Raw genomic sequence first — 16,769 nt, 5'->3', positions numbered from 1 at the left:
TTGTTTTGGCAGTGCCATATTGTTTAGATTATTGTAGCTTTGAGCATAGTCTGAAGTCAGGGAGCATGATACCCCCAGTTTTGTCCTTTTTTCTTAAGATTGCTTTGGCAGTTCAGGGTCTCTTGTGGTTCCATATAAATATTAGGATTATTTATTCAAGTTCTGTAAAAAATGTCATGAGTATTTTGATAAGAATTGCCTCAAATCTGTAGATCACTTTGAGTGTATGGACATTTGAACAATATTAATTATCCCAATCCAAGAACAGGAAAAAAAATCTCTCCATTTCTTTGTATAATTTTAAAATTGCCTCATCAATGTTTTATAGTTTTCAGAGTAACCTGCTGCTACTAAGCTACTGCTAAGTTGCTTCAGTCATGTCTGACTGTGCGACCCCACAGACGGCAGCCCACCAGGCTCCACCATCCCTGGGATCCTCCAAGCAAGAACACTGGAGTGGGTTGCCATTTCCTTCTCCAATGCATCAAAGTGAAAAGTGAAAGTGAAGTAACTGAGTTGCGTCCAACTCTCAGCGACTGCGTGGACTGCAGCCTACCAGGCTCCTCCGTCCATGGGATTTTCCAGGAAGAGTAACCTAGGTATTTCATTCTTTTCATGTGATTTTATTCAGGATTGTTTTCTTGCTTTATCTTTCTGATAGCTCATTATTAGTGTATAGAAAAGTAACAGATTCCCATATATTAGTTTTATATCCTGCAACTTTACTGAAGTCATTTATCAGTCCTAATAGTTTTTTGGTGAAGAATTTAGGGTTTCTTCTATACAGTATAATGTCATCTGGAAATAGTGAGTTTTACTTCTTCTCTTCCAATCTGGATGCTTTTTTTTTCTTTTTCTTGTCTGATTGCAGTGGCTAGAACTTCCAATGCGACATTAAACAGAAATAGTGAGAAAGGGCATCCTTGTCTTGTACCTGGTCTTACAAAAAAGACTTTCATTATTTCTTTGTTGAGTATGAGTGAATTTATCATAAATGGCCTTAATTATGTTGATACATGTTCCCTTTATATCATAATACCATAATAAAAAGCCTGCATATCACAATGAAAGATCCTGCATGCCATAATGAAGATCCTGTGTTCTGTAACTAATATTGGAGGCAGTCAAATAAATAAATATTAAAAAATAAAGTGTCTTATCTGATATTAATATAGGCATTCAGTTTTCTTTTGATTAATGTTTGTACAGTATTTGCACAGAAGTTGTTTTATTTCCAAATATATTTTTGGAAATGAAAATATAAACCATACATATATTTTATATTATAGATTTATCATTTAATTCCATTATGGTAAGAGAAAATACTTTTTATATTTTAATATTTTTAACCCTTTTCTGGTTTGTTTTATGGTATAGAATGTGGTCTATGTTCAATGATCCACATGCATCTGAAAATAAATGTGTATTCTGGTGTAGAGCATTCTATGTCAATTAGATCAAGTTGACTGATAGTGTTACTTATGTCTTCTACACCCTTGTTGAGTATCTATTCACTTATTCTACTGAACTGAGTATATTGGAGTCTCCAACCACAGGGTGGATTTATCTAGTCTTCCTTTCATTTCTATCAGCTTTTGCTTCATGTATTTTGAAGTTCTGTCATTAGGTAAATTACACATTTAGGATAGTTATGTTATCATGCTTAATTGATCACTTTTTCATTATATCCCTCCTTATCCCTAGTAATAGTTCTTGTTTTAAAGCATCTTTTCTGGGGATCTCCCTGATGGTGCAGTGGTTAAGAATCTGCCTTCCAGTGCAGGGGATGCAGATTCAATCCCTGGTCAGGGAACTAAGATCCCACATGTAGTAGGGCAACTAAGTCCCATGTGCCACAACTATTGAGCCAGTGCACAACTAGAGATGCCTGGATGCCATAAGGAAGAGCCTGTGTATCACAATGAAAGATTCTGCATGCCATAATGAAGATCCTGTGTTCTCCAACTAATACCGGAGGCAGTCAAACAAATAAATATTTAAAAATAGTGTCTTATATGATATTAATATAGGCATTCCAGTTTTATTTTGATTAATGTTTGTATAGTGTATCATTTTCAGTTCCTTTTATTTTTAACTTATCTATATATTCATATTTAAGTGAGTTTCTTATAGACAGCATGCAGTTGGATGTTGATTTTTTAGCCAATCTTATATTCTTTTTTCTTTTCTTGATCTTTTAATTGGTGTGATCAAACTATAATCTGTGGACTGGCCATTTGTTTGGCAATAAAGTTTTATGGGAATAGAGTCATGTCCATTTGTTTAAATATTATCTATATCTATTTTCCTTCCTGTAATGGCAGAGTTCAGTAGCTGTGTCTGAGACCCTATGGCCTGCTAGCCTAAAATATTTATTAATATTATTGGCCCTTTAAGAAAAGTGCCTTGACCTCTGATTTATATCATTTATATATAATGCAATTATTGATATAGTTGGATATTCCTGAACTTCATTAAAATTAATTTTGTTGTTGTTGTGTTAGTTGGGGTGGGTTGCCATGCCCTGCGCCAGGGGATTTTACCAACCTAGGGATTGAGCCTACGTCTCCTACATTGCAGGTAGATTCTTTATCAACTGAGCCACCAGGGAAGCCCAAAATTAATTATATTTAGAACAGCTAGAAAATCAAGAAGAAAAATACTATAAACTTTTAAGATATTTAGTTCACTTAAAATGTTAGACTGATAGTACATTGAGTTAATAAATGGATAATAGATACCAAGATAACTTTTAAGTAAAACCAAATACTTTCATTACTAAGCATAGTTTTAAGTTTACATACTATTGCTTCTTATTTTTATATGCTATAGAGAGGCAGTATCTTTGGGTTATGTTAAAGAATGTGTTCATTTTTCCTCTTTAAAAGGGATGAAGGTAGTCATGGAAAGTTGTGCTGTGTATTCATGAACTCTGCTAGTCTGCTACACTACTAGTGAGTGAGAGATGGGTCTCAATTACACCTCTCTAAGTTTTCTCTTTGAAATAAAAATTATTTTGGTTAAAAGTTACAATTAAAACAAGTGGTTGAGATTATATTATGAGCAATAGCATCAAATGGATATGTGCCTTTGTTTTTAAAGGAAAAAACAGTTTACTTCCAAATCAGTGGTTCTCAAACTTTCTGTTCTCAGGACCCCCATGTACTCTGAAAAAATTATCAAAGAGATTTTTCATATGCAGGTTATAACTATTGATATTTACCATTTTTAAAATTAAAACAAAATTTAAATATATTTCCTGATTGAATTAATTTGAGATGAAGTCACTGTGTGTTAATGTCAATTAAAAAGTAATTGTATTTTTCAAAGTGAATGAGAAGAGGGAGGTGGGAGGGATGTTCAAGTGGGAGAGGACATGGGTAAACCTATAGCTGATTCATGTTGATGTTTGGTAGAAACCAACATAATACTGTAAAGCAATTATCCTTCAATTAAAAATAAATAAAATTTTAAAAAATGAATGAGAAAATTGTTTCAGTTTTGAAAAGCTCCTTAATGCCTGACTTACCAGAAAAAGCTAGATTCTTGTATTTTCTTTTGCATCCAATCTTATTACAGTATCACACATCATGTAGCCTCTGAAAAACTGTCTTAGTCTTTTCATAAAACTAGTTTTGACAGGCAGATCCCCTAAAAGGTTGTCAGTTTGTTCAAGAATATAAAAGAGCATAATGAAGGACAAATCTGGAAAGTAAATTTCATTTGCCCTAGTTTAAACCTGAGTCTAAAATAAAGCTCTGTAATGTATTAGAATGGAGCAAAGTTATCTTTTTTTGATGGGCTTGTTTCCTTAGTTTATTAAATGATGGTTTCACTTGTAATATAAAAGTTTATTCTTTGCCTTGTATGTAATCTACCTAGATAGATTTTGTGTTTTACCAGAATAATTTTTTGATCTTTATTATCTTTGTGATGTCTTTATTTTTGATCACTTAATGACAAGAAGATTAAGAAAAAAGTTTTCTCATTTATTGAAGAGCTAAAGTTTTTTAGAATTGTGTTATTTTCTATGCTTATTTGTAAATGTGTTACTGCCATTTTGCTTAGATGGGTAACCAAGTACTGTTTCTCAGGCACCCACAATTGTATTTTAATCAAGTGCCCAACTGCCTCTAACAACTCTTAATTTTGCCCTGAAAAGTCACACCCCAAATACAGAAAATAAAAAACAATGTTGTCAGGATATCTTCTAAACCTAAAATTATCTTTGAAATTTGCAAAAGGGCCCCTGGAAAACCGCAAAAATTCATTCTTTCTCCTCATAAAGAGAGAAAATATAAGAAATAATTAGGTTTGTTTGATGGGTTACTATTGCTAAGAGTTGCATGAGAAGAGTTTCAAAATCAGAAGAGATGCTTAGCCTTCTCTATGTTAAATTTTTATAAGTAAAATATTATTAATATAAAAATTTCAAAAATTTTACTCTTTATAGGCAGTTCCTGGAGATTTTTGACTGTCTTCTCTGTTCCTAGTGTATTTTCACCTTCAGATAAACATAAATCATACATTTTATGAATAATTTTCAAAAATGGATAGAATATGTAGATAGGAGATGAAAAAGGAAATAGAGGATGCCAACAACACTATAAACCAATCAGAAATAACAGACGTTATATATAATACTCCATCCAACAACAGCAGAAAATCTTTATGCTCAAGTGCTAACGGAATATTCTCCAGTAGAGATCATATATCTGGCTACAAAATAAGTCTCAATAAATTTAATAAGACTAAAATCACATAGAGTATATTCTCTAACCATAATGGAGAAGCTAGAAATCCATAACAGAAAGAAAACTGGAAAAGTCACAAGTATGTGGAAATTAAACAACAAGCATTGGACCAAAGGGGAAAAAATCAAAAGAGAACTTAGAAAAATTCCTAGAGATGGTTGGTAACAAAAACAAAACATAATGAAATTTATGGGATGTAGTAAAAGCAGTACTGAAAGGAAAGCTTGTAACTATAAATATCCATAAAGGAAGAAAAATTTTTAAGCAATACCACAACTTTAAATCATGAGGAACTAGAAAAAAGAGCAAAACAAATTCAAAGTTACTAGAGAGGCAAAGTAATAAAGAGCAAAGAAAAATGAATTGGAGGATAGAAAAATAGAGAAAATCAATGAAACCAACAATTTGAAGAGATTTTAAAAATTGAAAAAAATTTAGCTACACTGACAATAAGAGAAGATTCATTATTAGAATCAGATCCTAGTAATTCAGAGAGGCTTCAAAAGAGGGGACATTATAACTGACCTTACAGAAATAAAAAGGATTACAAGAGACTACTATGAACTATTGTATGCCAACAAATTAGATTTACTAGATGAAACAACAAATTCTTTTCTTTGATTTTCCCTTAGTTTTAATCTAATGTCCTTTTTATCTTTTAAAAATTTATTTTTAATTGGAGGATAACTGCTTTACAATTTACAATGTTGTGTTGGTTTCTGCCATATAACAACATGAATCAGCCAAAAGTATACCTATATTCCCTCCCTCTTGAACCTTCTTTCCACCCCTCACCCCATCCCACCCTTCTAGGTTGTCACAGAGCACCAGGCTAAGCTCCCTGTGTTATACAACAACTTTCCACTAGCTATCTTTTTTATATATAGTAATGTATATGTTTCAATGATACTCTCTCAATTCGTCCAAAGCGCTATTTTCCCAACTGTGTCCACAAGTCTGATCTCTATGTTGGCATCTCTATCCCTGCCTTGCGAATAGGTTCATCAGTACCATTTTTCTAAATTTCATGTACATGCATTAATGTATGATATTTTTCTCTGACTTACCTTGTATACCAGGCACTAGGTTCACCCACCTCACCAGAACTGACTCAAATTTGTTCCTTTTTATGGCTTTATGGCTGAATAATATAAAGAAGGGTGAGTGCTGAAAAATTGATGCTTTTGAACTGTGGTGTTGGAGAAGACTCTTGAGAGAGTCCCTTGGAGACTCCAACCAGTCCATCCTAAAGGAGATTAGTCCTGGGTGTTCACTGGAGGGACTGATGTTGAAGCTGAAACTCCAATACTTTGGCTACCTGACGAGAAGAGCTGACTCATTTGAAAAGACCTGATGCTGGGAAAGATTGAGGGCAGGAGGAGAAGGGGATGACAGATGATGAGATGGTTGGATGGCATCACCGAATCGATGGACATGCGTTTGGGTGGACTCCGGGAGTTGGTGATGGACAGGGAGGCCTGGTGTGCTGTGGTTCATGGGGTTGCAAAGAGGCAGACACAACTGAGCAACTGAACTGAACTGAATATTCCATGTCCCCCTTTGTGGATCACAGCCCTGTCATGGTGAAAGAGCTTGAAGCTATGAGCCATTCTCTGCAGGACTACCCAAGATAGATGGGTCATAGTGAAGAGTTCTGACAAAACATGGTCTACTGGAGGAGGAAATAACAACCCACTCCAGTATTCTTGCCTAGAGAACCCCATGAACAGTATGAAAAGGCAAAAGGATATGACACTGGAAGATGAGCTGCCCAGGTCAGAAGGTGTCCAATGAGGTACTGGGGAAGAGTGGAGGGCAATTACTAATAGCTCCAGAAAGAAGGAAGTGGCTGGGCCAAAGCACAAACAATGTTCAGTGTCTGGTGTCTGGTGGTGAAGGTAAAGTCTGATGCTGTAAAGCACAATATTGTATAGGAACCTGGAATGTTAGGTCCATGAATCAAGGTAAATTGGACATGGTCAAGCAGGAGATGGGAAGATTAAACATCAACATCTTAGGAATCAGTAAACTAAAATGGACGAGAATGGGAGAATTTAATTCAGATGATCATTGTATCTACTACTGTAGGCAAGAATCCCTTAGAAGAAATGGAGCAGCCCTCATAGTCAACAAGAGTCCAAAATGCAGTACTGGGTACAATCTCAAAAATGACAGAATGATCTCTGTTCGTTTCCAAGGCAAACCACTCAATATCACAGTAATCCAAGTCTATGCCTCAAACACTAATGCTGAAGAAGCTGAAGTTGAACAGTTCTATGATGACTTATAAGACCTTCTAGAACTAATGCCAAAAAAAGATGTCCTTTTCATCATAGGGGATCAGAATACAAAAGGAAGAAATAAACAGATGCCTGGAATAACAGCCAAGTTTGGCCTTGGAGTACAAAAATGAAGCAGGGCAAAGGCTAACAGAGTTTTGCTGAGAGAACACACTAGTCACAGCAAACACCCTCTTCCAACAACACAAGAGGTGACTCTACACATGGACATCGCCAGATGGTCAATACCAAAATGAGATTGATTATGTTCTTTCTAAGTCAAAGATGGAGAAGCTCTATACAGTCAGCAAAAACAAGACCTGGAGCTGACTATGGCTCAGATCATGAACTCTTTATTGCAAAATTCAGGCTAAATTGAACAATGTAAAGGAAACCACTAGGCTGTTCGGGTATGACCTAAATCAAATCCTTAATGATTATACGATGGGGATGATGAATAGATTCAAGGGATTAGATGTGGTAGGCAGAGTGCCTGAAGAACTATAGATGGAGGTTCAAAAACATTGCATAGGGGGTAGCGACCAAAAACATTCCAAAGAAAAAGAAATGCAATTAGGCAAAGTAGCTTTCTGAGAAGGCTTTACAAATAGCTGAGGAAAGAAGAGAAGAGAAAGGCAAGGGAGAAAGGGAAAGATATACCCAACTGAATGCAGAGTTTCAAGAAACAGAAAGGAGAGATAAGAAGGCCTTCTTAAATGAACAATACAAAGAAATAGAGGAAAATAATAGAATGGAAAAAACTGGAGATCTCTTCAATAAAGTTGGAGCTATCAAGGGAAAATTTCATGTGAGGATGGGCATGGTAAAGGACATAAACGGTAAGGACCTAACAGAAGAAGAAGAGATTAAGAAGAGGTGGCAAGAATACACAGAAGTAGTATACAAAAAAGGCCCTAATGACCCAGATAACCACAACATTGTGGTCACTCACTTAAGAGCCAGACATCCTGGAGTGTGAAGTCAAGTGGGCCTTAGGAAGCATCACTATGAATAAAGCTAGTGCAAGTGATGGAATTCCAGCTATTTCAAATCCTAAAAGATGTTGTTAAGTGATGCACTCAATATGCCAGCAAATTTGGAAAACTCAGCAGAGGCCACAGGACTGGAAAAGGTTGGTTTTCATTCCAATCCCAAAGAAGGGCAATGCCAAAGAATGTTCACATTATTGTACAATTGCACTCATTTCACATGCTAGCAATGTTATGTTCAAAATCCTTCAAGCTAGGCTTCAACAGTATGTGAAGAGAGAACTTACAGATGTATATACAAGCTGGGTTTCAAAGAGGCAGAGGAATCAGAGATCAAATTGCCAATGTTCATTAGATCATGGAGAAGGCACAGGAGTTTCAGAAAAACATCTACTTCTGCTTCAATGACTATGCTAAAGCCTTTGACTGTGAATCACAACAAATTGTGGAAAATTCTAAAAGACATGGCAATACCAGACTACCTTACCTGTCTCCTGAGAAACCTGTATGTGGGTCAAAAAGCAACAGTTAGAACCAGACATGGAACAACTGATTGGTTCAAAATTGTTAAAGGAGTATGACAAGGCTGTATATTGTCACCTTGCTTATTTAACTTCTATGCAGAGTACATCATGCAAAATGCCAGGCTGGATGAATCACAAGCTGGAATTAAGACTGCTGGAGCAAATATCAACAACCTCAGATATGCAGATGATACTACTCTAATGGCAGAAAGTGTAGAGCAACTGAAGAGCCTTTTGATGAAGGTGAAAGTGAGTGAAAAAGCTGGCTTAAAACTCAACATTTGAAAAACTAAGATCATGACATCTGGTCCCATCTCTTCATGGCAAATAGAAGGAGAAAAAGTCTAAGGAGTGACAAATTTTATTTTCTTGGGCTCTAAAATCACTGTGGATGGTGACTGTAACCATGAAATTAAAAGACATTTGTTCCTTGGAAGGAGAGCTATGACAAACCTAGATAGTGTATTAAAAAGTAGTGACATCACTTTGCCAGCAAAGGTCCGTATAGTCAAAGCTAGGGTTTTTCCAGTAATCATGTATGGATGTGAAAGCTGGACCATAAAAAAGGCTGAGTGCAGAAAAACTGATGCTTTTGAATTGTGGTGCTGAAGAGTACTCTTGAGAGCCCACTGGACTGTAAGGAGATCAAACCATTCAATCCAAGTGAACCTGAATATTCATTAGAAGGTCTGTGCTGAAGCCGAAGCTCCAATACTCTCGCCACCTAACTGAAGAGCCAACTCACTGGAAAAGACCCTGATGCCAGGAAAGACTGAAGGCAAAGGAGAAGGAAGCAACAGAAGATGAGATGGTTAGATAGCATCACTGACTCACTGACATGAATTTGATCCAACTCCAGGAGACAATGAAGGACAGGGGAGCCTGGTGTGCTGTATGCTGTGGTCCACGGGGATGCAGAGTAGGACACTACTGAGCAACCGAACAACCACAACAAATAATCCATCATCCTTGGAGACCTAGTGGTCTTCTTTGGCATATAATTCTTTTCATATATTGCTGGATTTTTTCCAGCTTCATTGAGATGTATTTGACATATAACATTATGTATATTTAAGGTATACAATGTCATGATTTTATACATGTATATACTGTGAAATGATTACTAAAATAAGGCTAGTTAACATATCCATTACTTCATATAGTTGCCATTTGTGTTTATGTGTGTGTGGGGTGAGAACATTTAAGATTTACTCTCTTGGCAACTTTCAAGTATACAATTCAGTATTGTTAACTACAGTCACGATAGTGTATATTAGGTCTCTCAAAACTTATTCATCCTATATCTAGAAGTTTGTACCCTGTGACCACCATCACATGTTTCCCCATGCCCCTGCTCCTGGCAACCAACAATCTACTCTCTGTTTCTATGAGATTTTTTTTTTTTTTAAGATTCCACATATAAGTTAGGTCATACAGTATTTGTGTTTTTCTGTCTTATTTCACTCAGCATAATGTCCTCCAGGTATTCATCCATGTTGTTACAAATGGCAAGATTTTTCTTTTATAAGGCCAAGTAGTTAATTGTGTGTGTGCATACATATACATATATATACATACATACATACATATATATGTATGTCATATTTTCTTTATTCACTCATTCTTAGACTATTTCCTTGTCTTGACTACTGTGAGATACGAACATGGGGATGCAGATACCTCTTTGCAACAGTGATTTCATTTCCTTTAGGTATATACTCAGTACTGGGGTTTTTGGAGATGGTTGCTCTATTTGTGCTTTTTTGAGGAACGTGTACATTGTTTTCCATAGTGGCTGTACCAATTTACATTCCCATCAACAGTGCAAAAGAATTCCCTTTTCTCCACATCTCCCTTGTCTTTTCGGTAATAGCCATTCTTTTAAACAGTTTCAGGTTCATAGCAAAATTGAGTGGAAAGTATAGAGCATTCCCATATATACCCTATCCCCCACTGCACACCACGTCCTCCACTACTGACATCCTGCACCATAGTGGTGCATTTGTTACAATCAGTGAATCTACATTGACACATCATTTTTACCCAAATTCCATGTTACATTAGGATTCACTCTTGGCATTGTATATTCTATGGATTTTGACAAATGTATAATAACATGTATATACCAATGTAGTATCATACAGAATAGTTTCACTGCCCTAAAAGTTTCCTGTGTTTTATCTATTTATTTCTCCTTCCTCAATTCATGCTGATAACCAAAGATCTTTTTATTGTCTTCATAGTTTTGTCTTTTTTGTAATGTTATATAGTTGGAATCATATAGTATGTGGCCTTTTCAGACTGGCTTCTTTCACTTAGTAATATGCATTTAAGTTTCCTTCATGTCTTTTCATAGTTTAATAGCTCATTTCCTCTTAGTTCAGAACAATATTTCATTGTTAGGACATTCCACAGTTTATTTGACTATTCACCTAATGAATGATATCCTGGTCGCTTCCAAGTTTTAGCAATTGTGACTAAAGTTGCTATAAACATCCATGTGCAGGTCTTTTCATGGACATAAGTTTTCAGTTTATTTGCATAAGTAACAGGGAGCACTGCTGCTGGATTGTATAGCAAGAGTATGTTTAGTTTTGTAAGAAACTGCCAAGCTGTCCTTCAAAGTGGCTATACCATGTTGCATTCCTGTCAGCAATCAATGAGAGAGAATTCCTGTTGTTTCACATATTCACCAGCATTTAGTGTTGTCAGTGTTTTGAATTTTTGTCATTCTAATAAGTGTGTAGTAGTATCTCATTGTTTAAATTTGCAAGTCTCTAATGACATAGATAGATATAGCTATATAAAGAGAATCTAGCTGTGTTCCTAGAGTGAAAAAACATTTTCAGTAGACAGCTAGCATTCTGATATACTTTTTAAATAAAAGGCACTAAACGTATGAATTTCACTCTGAGCACTACTTTAGCAATTTAGATTCTGTTATGAGGTATTCTAAGTATCATTTTCTAGATATTTCATATTGCTGCTGCTGTTGTTTAGTCGCTAAGCCAAGTCCAACTCTTTTGCAACTCAGTGGACTGCAGCCTGGCAGGCTCCTCTATCCATGGAATTTTCCAGGCAAGAATACTGGAGTGGGGTTGCCATTTCCTTCTCCAGGGGATCTTCCTGATACAGGGATCAAATCCAAGTCTCCTGCATTGGCAGGCAGAGTCTTTACCACTGAGCCAGGAGGGAAGCCCAGATATTCCATAGTTACTTTTGTTTTTTAAAATGTCCAAGTGGTAAAGGATTCTGTTTCCTAATTCCACTATTAATTTTTAGTTTTATTGCATTGTGAAGCATTGTGGTCAGATAATGCTATTTGTTTTATTTTTATGTTTTAGAATTTATTCAGGTTTTTTTTTTCATTCAGGTTTTTCTTGTGATCAATTCTGTAAATGTTCAAAGGGCACATGAAAAGAAAATGAGTTTTATATTATCAGGATGCTGCTGCCGCTGCCAAGTTACTTCAGTCATGTCCGACTCTGTGCAACCCCATAGACAGCAGCCCACCAGGATCCACCGTCCCTGGGAATCTCCAGGCAAGAACACTGGAGTGGGTTGCTATTTCCTTCTCCAAGGCATGAAAGTGAAAAATGAAAGTGAAGTTGCTCAGTCGTGTCTGACTCTTAGCGACCCCATGGACTGCAGCCTATCAGGGCTCCTCTGTCCATGGGATTTTCCAGGCAAGAGTACTGGAGTATAGTATATTTTCAGGCTATCTGGTATATTTCTATTAAATCTTCCATATTGAGTATGTTATTTAGGTATTTTCTCTTTTTATTGTTTTTATTCTTCGAAATGCCTGCCATAGATTGAGATAGGTGAATTAAATTTAATATGTTTATGTTCTTTCTTATAATTCCTATAGTTTGATATAAACATTCATCAAAGGTATCATGAATATACACTAAAATGACAGCCCAATAATTTTTAAATATTAAGTAAATCAAATTCACCATTTTTTAAAATAATACACCATGACCAAATGGATTATTCTAGAAATCCAATGATGACTTAATTTCAAGAAATGTATTATTATTATAACTTAATATATTAATACTTCAAAAGAGAAAAACCATGTGATGATCTCTAGAGAAGCTTAAAAGGCATGCAATTTGGGACTTCCCTGGTGGCACAGTGGATTAGAATCCACCTGCCTATGTAGAGGATACAAGTTCGATACCTGGTCCAGGAAGATTCCAAATGCCACAGAGCAGTTAAGCCTGTGCCCCACAACTACTGAGCCTGAGCTCTAGAGCCCATGGGCAGCAACTATTGAGCTTGAGTGCTGAAGCCCATGCACCCTTAAGCCCACATACTACAACTACTGAACCTATGTGTTGATTGCAACAACTGAAATTTGCACACCTACAGCCTGTGCTCCACATCAAGAGAAGCCACTGAAACAAGAGCCTGTGTACTGTAACAAAGAGTAGCTTCCGCTTATCACAACTAGAGAAAGCCCATGCAAAGCAATAAAGATCCAGCATAGCCAAAGTAAATAAATTAATTAATAAAAAATAAAAGGCATGAAATTCAATTCAGTATGTATAGATTTTTAAAAAATTCTAACTAAAACAGGAATAGATGGACACAATATAATAAAGTCTATATAATAATACCATCCTTAATTAGGAAACCATAGCAAGCTACTATATAGCTTCAAATGGTTTACTACTACACAGATTATTTCATTACAAAATGTTAACAGTATCTGATATTATCATTGTGGTTTGGAAGATTCTGTACCCTACATTTAGTCAAAGTCAAAATTCGTTTAAATTAGATATCAAATCCAGTGACCTAAGAGCAATAAAGTCATATTGAACAATGATGGTACTATTTTTATACTCAATACTACAATGAAAATGAAGATAAAATATATTCTTGGGACTTCCCCTGGTGGTCCAGCAGCTGACTCTTTGCTCCCGATGCTGGGACCCAGGTTTGATCTCTTGTCAGGGAACTAGATCTCACATGCCACAACTGAAGATCCTGCATGCTGCAACTAAGACTCAGCACAGCCAAGTAAATAAATAATTATTAAAAAAAATATTCTTACTCTAAGTAGTGTGTCAAAGATTTAAAATACAAAATACAAACATAGAGTGGGGAAAAGCTAGTTCTTAAAGAATCATTTGGCTGGTTATCAAGTATTTTAGTGGCACAAATTTCTGCTGATAAAAGACTAGGTTATTCAGATCTGAAACACCCTTTATAACCATGTTACCATACTCCCAGTCCCACTGTACCTGTTGTTTTCAGGAGATTCCAGATGTTTCTGCATTTACAGATCAGATCAAGTGCACGATTTAGGAACCAGGCCTGTTTGGTAAGAAAGCGATGAGAAAATTAGTCTCAACAAAACAAAACTTTAAGCAAATAAAAATCATATAATTAAAAGCAGTAAAAAATTAAACTAGGAAAATGGAAGTATAAACTGAATATTTCTGGATTTATATATAAATATTAGCCTGTATTTTTTTCTCTTTCCTTTTCTCCCCCTAGTTTTACTGAGGTACAGTTGACATAACATAGCATAGCACAATCACTTAACTTACAGAAAATTGAGGATTAAACAGAAAATCTTGAGTATCATCAATTTTAATAATCTAGGACAGAAGAAAATTGCTTCTAAAATGGTGATATGAGAAGATCTATGGATCCTCTCCCCAGCAAAATTACCATAACTGGTGAAAATGCTAAAACATGATCATGTAAAGTCTCAGAAAATTGCCCTAAGGGCATATATTAATAGCCAATGGGGAAACATCTATTCCAGGAAATCTACTAAAGTCTCAGTAAGAACAGTGAGTACCTGTAGCTGTTGAGCCATGATCTGGCCAACTCCCCTCCCCAGTTAGGTATGATGTAAGAGCACTTTAGGTGGGTATAACCAAGAAGATAAGGCTCACTATACCCTCAGCTTCCAGGCTAGGGATGACCATAAGGGGCATGTTGCCAGGACTTCTCATTCCCCTCCCCAAGATCTGTATTGCATGAATATGTGCTGTGCTTAGTTGCCTGCCAGGCTCCTCGGTTATGGGGACTCTCCAGGCAAGAATACTACAATGAGTGGCCTATCCCTTCTCCAGGGGAACTTTCTGACCCAGGAATTGAACCAGGGTCTCCTGCATTGCAGTCAGATTCTTTACCAGCTGAGCTACCAGGGAAGCCCAAGTTCTATTATAAACAAGCACAATTAAGAAGCCTGGCACTCTTTTCTTCTACCCAGTCCCCCCAAGCACTGCAGCTGAAAATACTGGGTCACAATTGCCCTCACCTCAGCTTCCTTATAAGAGAGTTTCCATGCTCAAAGAGGCAAGTTAAGAATGTTAGGGATTATGACTTTTGCTAGTTCCTGACTTACAGAGCTGTATTGTCATTCTGATACAAATGGGTCATGGTCCCTGCCTCTAGCTCCAAAGCAGTGTAGAGAGTTTCTGCTCAGGAGGAGAGGAAGGTCATTAGAAGAGTGAGCTCTGTAGTCACCCTAAGGAGACTGACTGACATTTACTGAAATAGAGCTTGGGGAAGTTCAAGTCTAAAGACACTATAAAAATAGTGAAGATTTTGGTGTGGGCAATTAAGAGGAAGCTGGTAACTCAGTGATAATGACAAGCCAAACAGCAGAATACAAGTTTACAGAGATAACGAAGGGGAAGAGAAAGCTAAGATTACTTACCCCTTCAAAGGGGCCTTACGTTAACTCGATCAGACTGTGGAGCAATTTATACCAGAGTATTTTCAAATGTGCGTGCGTGTGCATGTGCACGTACACACACACGCACACACACACACACACCAGTCACCTAGTAATTCACAAAGACTTACACCTGTGTATGATACCAATAGAAGACCACTCAGAAGCTTAACAGGGTGATCATGGAAAGAGATACTAAAAAATAACCCTGCTAAAACTACTTTCATTCCTCTCCAGGGGAGGGGTCATGGTGACTGCAAAGGCAAAGACTGTGATCTCTGAGGAATAACATTAGAAGCTCTATACTACTATACAGCTGCAGAAATAAGACTGCACTGAACTAGTCCAGACAAGTCACTAATCAAACAAGCAAGCACATATTAACAAGAACCAGAGAGGGGGAATCAGTACCCAAAGATGTTCCAAAATACTATGCAAAATGTTCAGTTTTCTACAAAGAATTATAAAATATGCAAAGAAACAAGAAAGTATGACCCATACACAGGAATAAAGTAAGCAAGAGGAACTGACTTTTGAAAGGTCCAATATTGGAAATTAGCAGACACAGGTTTCAAAGCAGCTGTTTCAAATATGTTAAAACAATTAAAGGAAACCACACTTAAAAAAGGAAGGCAAGATGACAATGTTAGGAAATGTAGAATATTGATTAGGCAGTGGGATAACATATTCAATGTGATGAAAGAAAACAGGCAACCAAGAATCTAATACCCAGCAAAATTATCTCTCAGAACTGAAAGAAAAATAAAGAAATTCCCAGATTTAAAAAAAGTTGCATCTTTTTGCTAGCAGAACCATTTATAAAAATGCTAAGAGAAGCTCTTCAGGCTGAAAGCAAGTGACACCAATAGCAATTTGAATACAAATGAAAAAACAAAGTGTACTGATAATATATTTCTTCTTTCTTTTCTTATTTTAAAATACTGTGTAAAACTATGTAAAGTTTATTTTTATACCTAAAAGATATACATGGACAATTTTCATCAACCCAAGAACAAAGTACATTCTTTCTCAAGCACACATGGCACTTTATCCAGGATAGACCATATGTTAGACCACAACACAAACTTCAAATACATTTAAAATAACATGAAGTCAGACAAAGTATGTACACTGTCTACAGTGGAACAAGATTAGTTCTTCTACAGGAATTAAGGCCTCTATCCAGGTGGAGGATGATAACCTTAGGCTGAGGACAAGCATGTGGACCCCAACTGGTTGGAACCAGAAGGCTGATATCAGACTGAGATGATGACCATTCTATTATCTCACCACCAGCCAATCAGAGAAGAGCTACACACTCTGCAGTGCCACCTCTCCAAATGTTGCCTATAAAAACTTCCCTGAAACCCACTGGGGAGTTCAGGTCTTCTGAGCACGAGACACTCATTCTTCTTGCATGGCCCTTGTAATAAGCCTTTTTCTGCTCCAAACCCTGACATTTCAGTTTGTTTGGAATGAATTTCAGTTTGACAACACCCTTACTTATAAAGAAGCAA

At 36.4% G+C, this 16,769-nt stretch overlaps 1 protein-coding gene across 1 annotated transcript in view; it reads right to left on the bottom strand.

Annotated features, from left to right (window-relative positions):
- Positions 1-16,769, bottom strand: part of TEX11 (testis expressed 11) — a 220,582-nt gene that overhangs the window by 38,090 nt on the left and 165,723 nt on the right. Inside the window, exon 24 of the mRNA XM_068963198.1 lies at positions 13,802-13,874. Coding sequence (XP_068819299.1) covers positions 13,802-13,874 — 73 coding nt within the window. The remainder of the gene's footprint in view (positions 1-13,801; positions 13,875-16,769) is intronic.

This window comes from Capricornis sumatraensis, chromosome X, assembly GCF_032405125.1.
Source record: "Capricornis sumatraensis isolate serow.1 chromosome X, serow.2, whole genome shotgun sequence".
Taxonomy (NCBI): domain Eukaryota; kingdom Metazoa; phylum Chordata; class Mammalia; order Artiodactyla; family Bovidae; genus Capricornis; species Capricornis sumatraensis.
The sequence above is the reverse complement of the archived record's forward strand: the minus strand, read 5'-3'. Positions and strand labels throughout refer to the sequence as shown.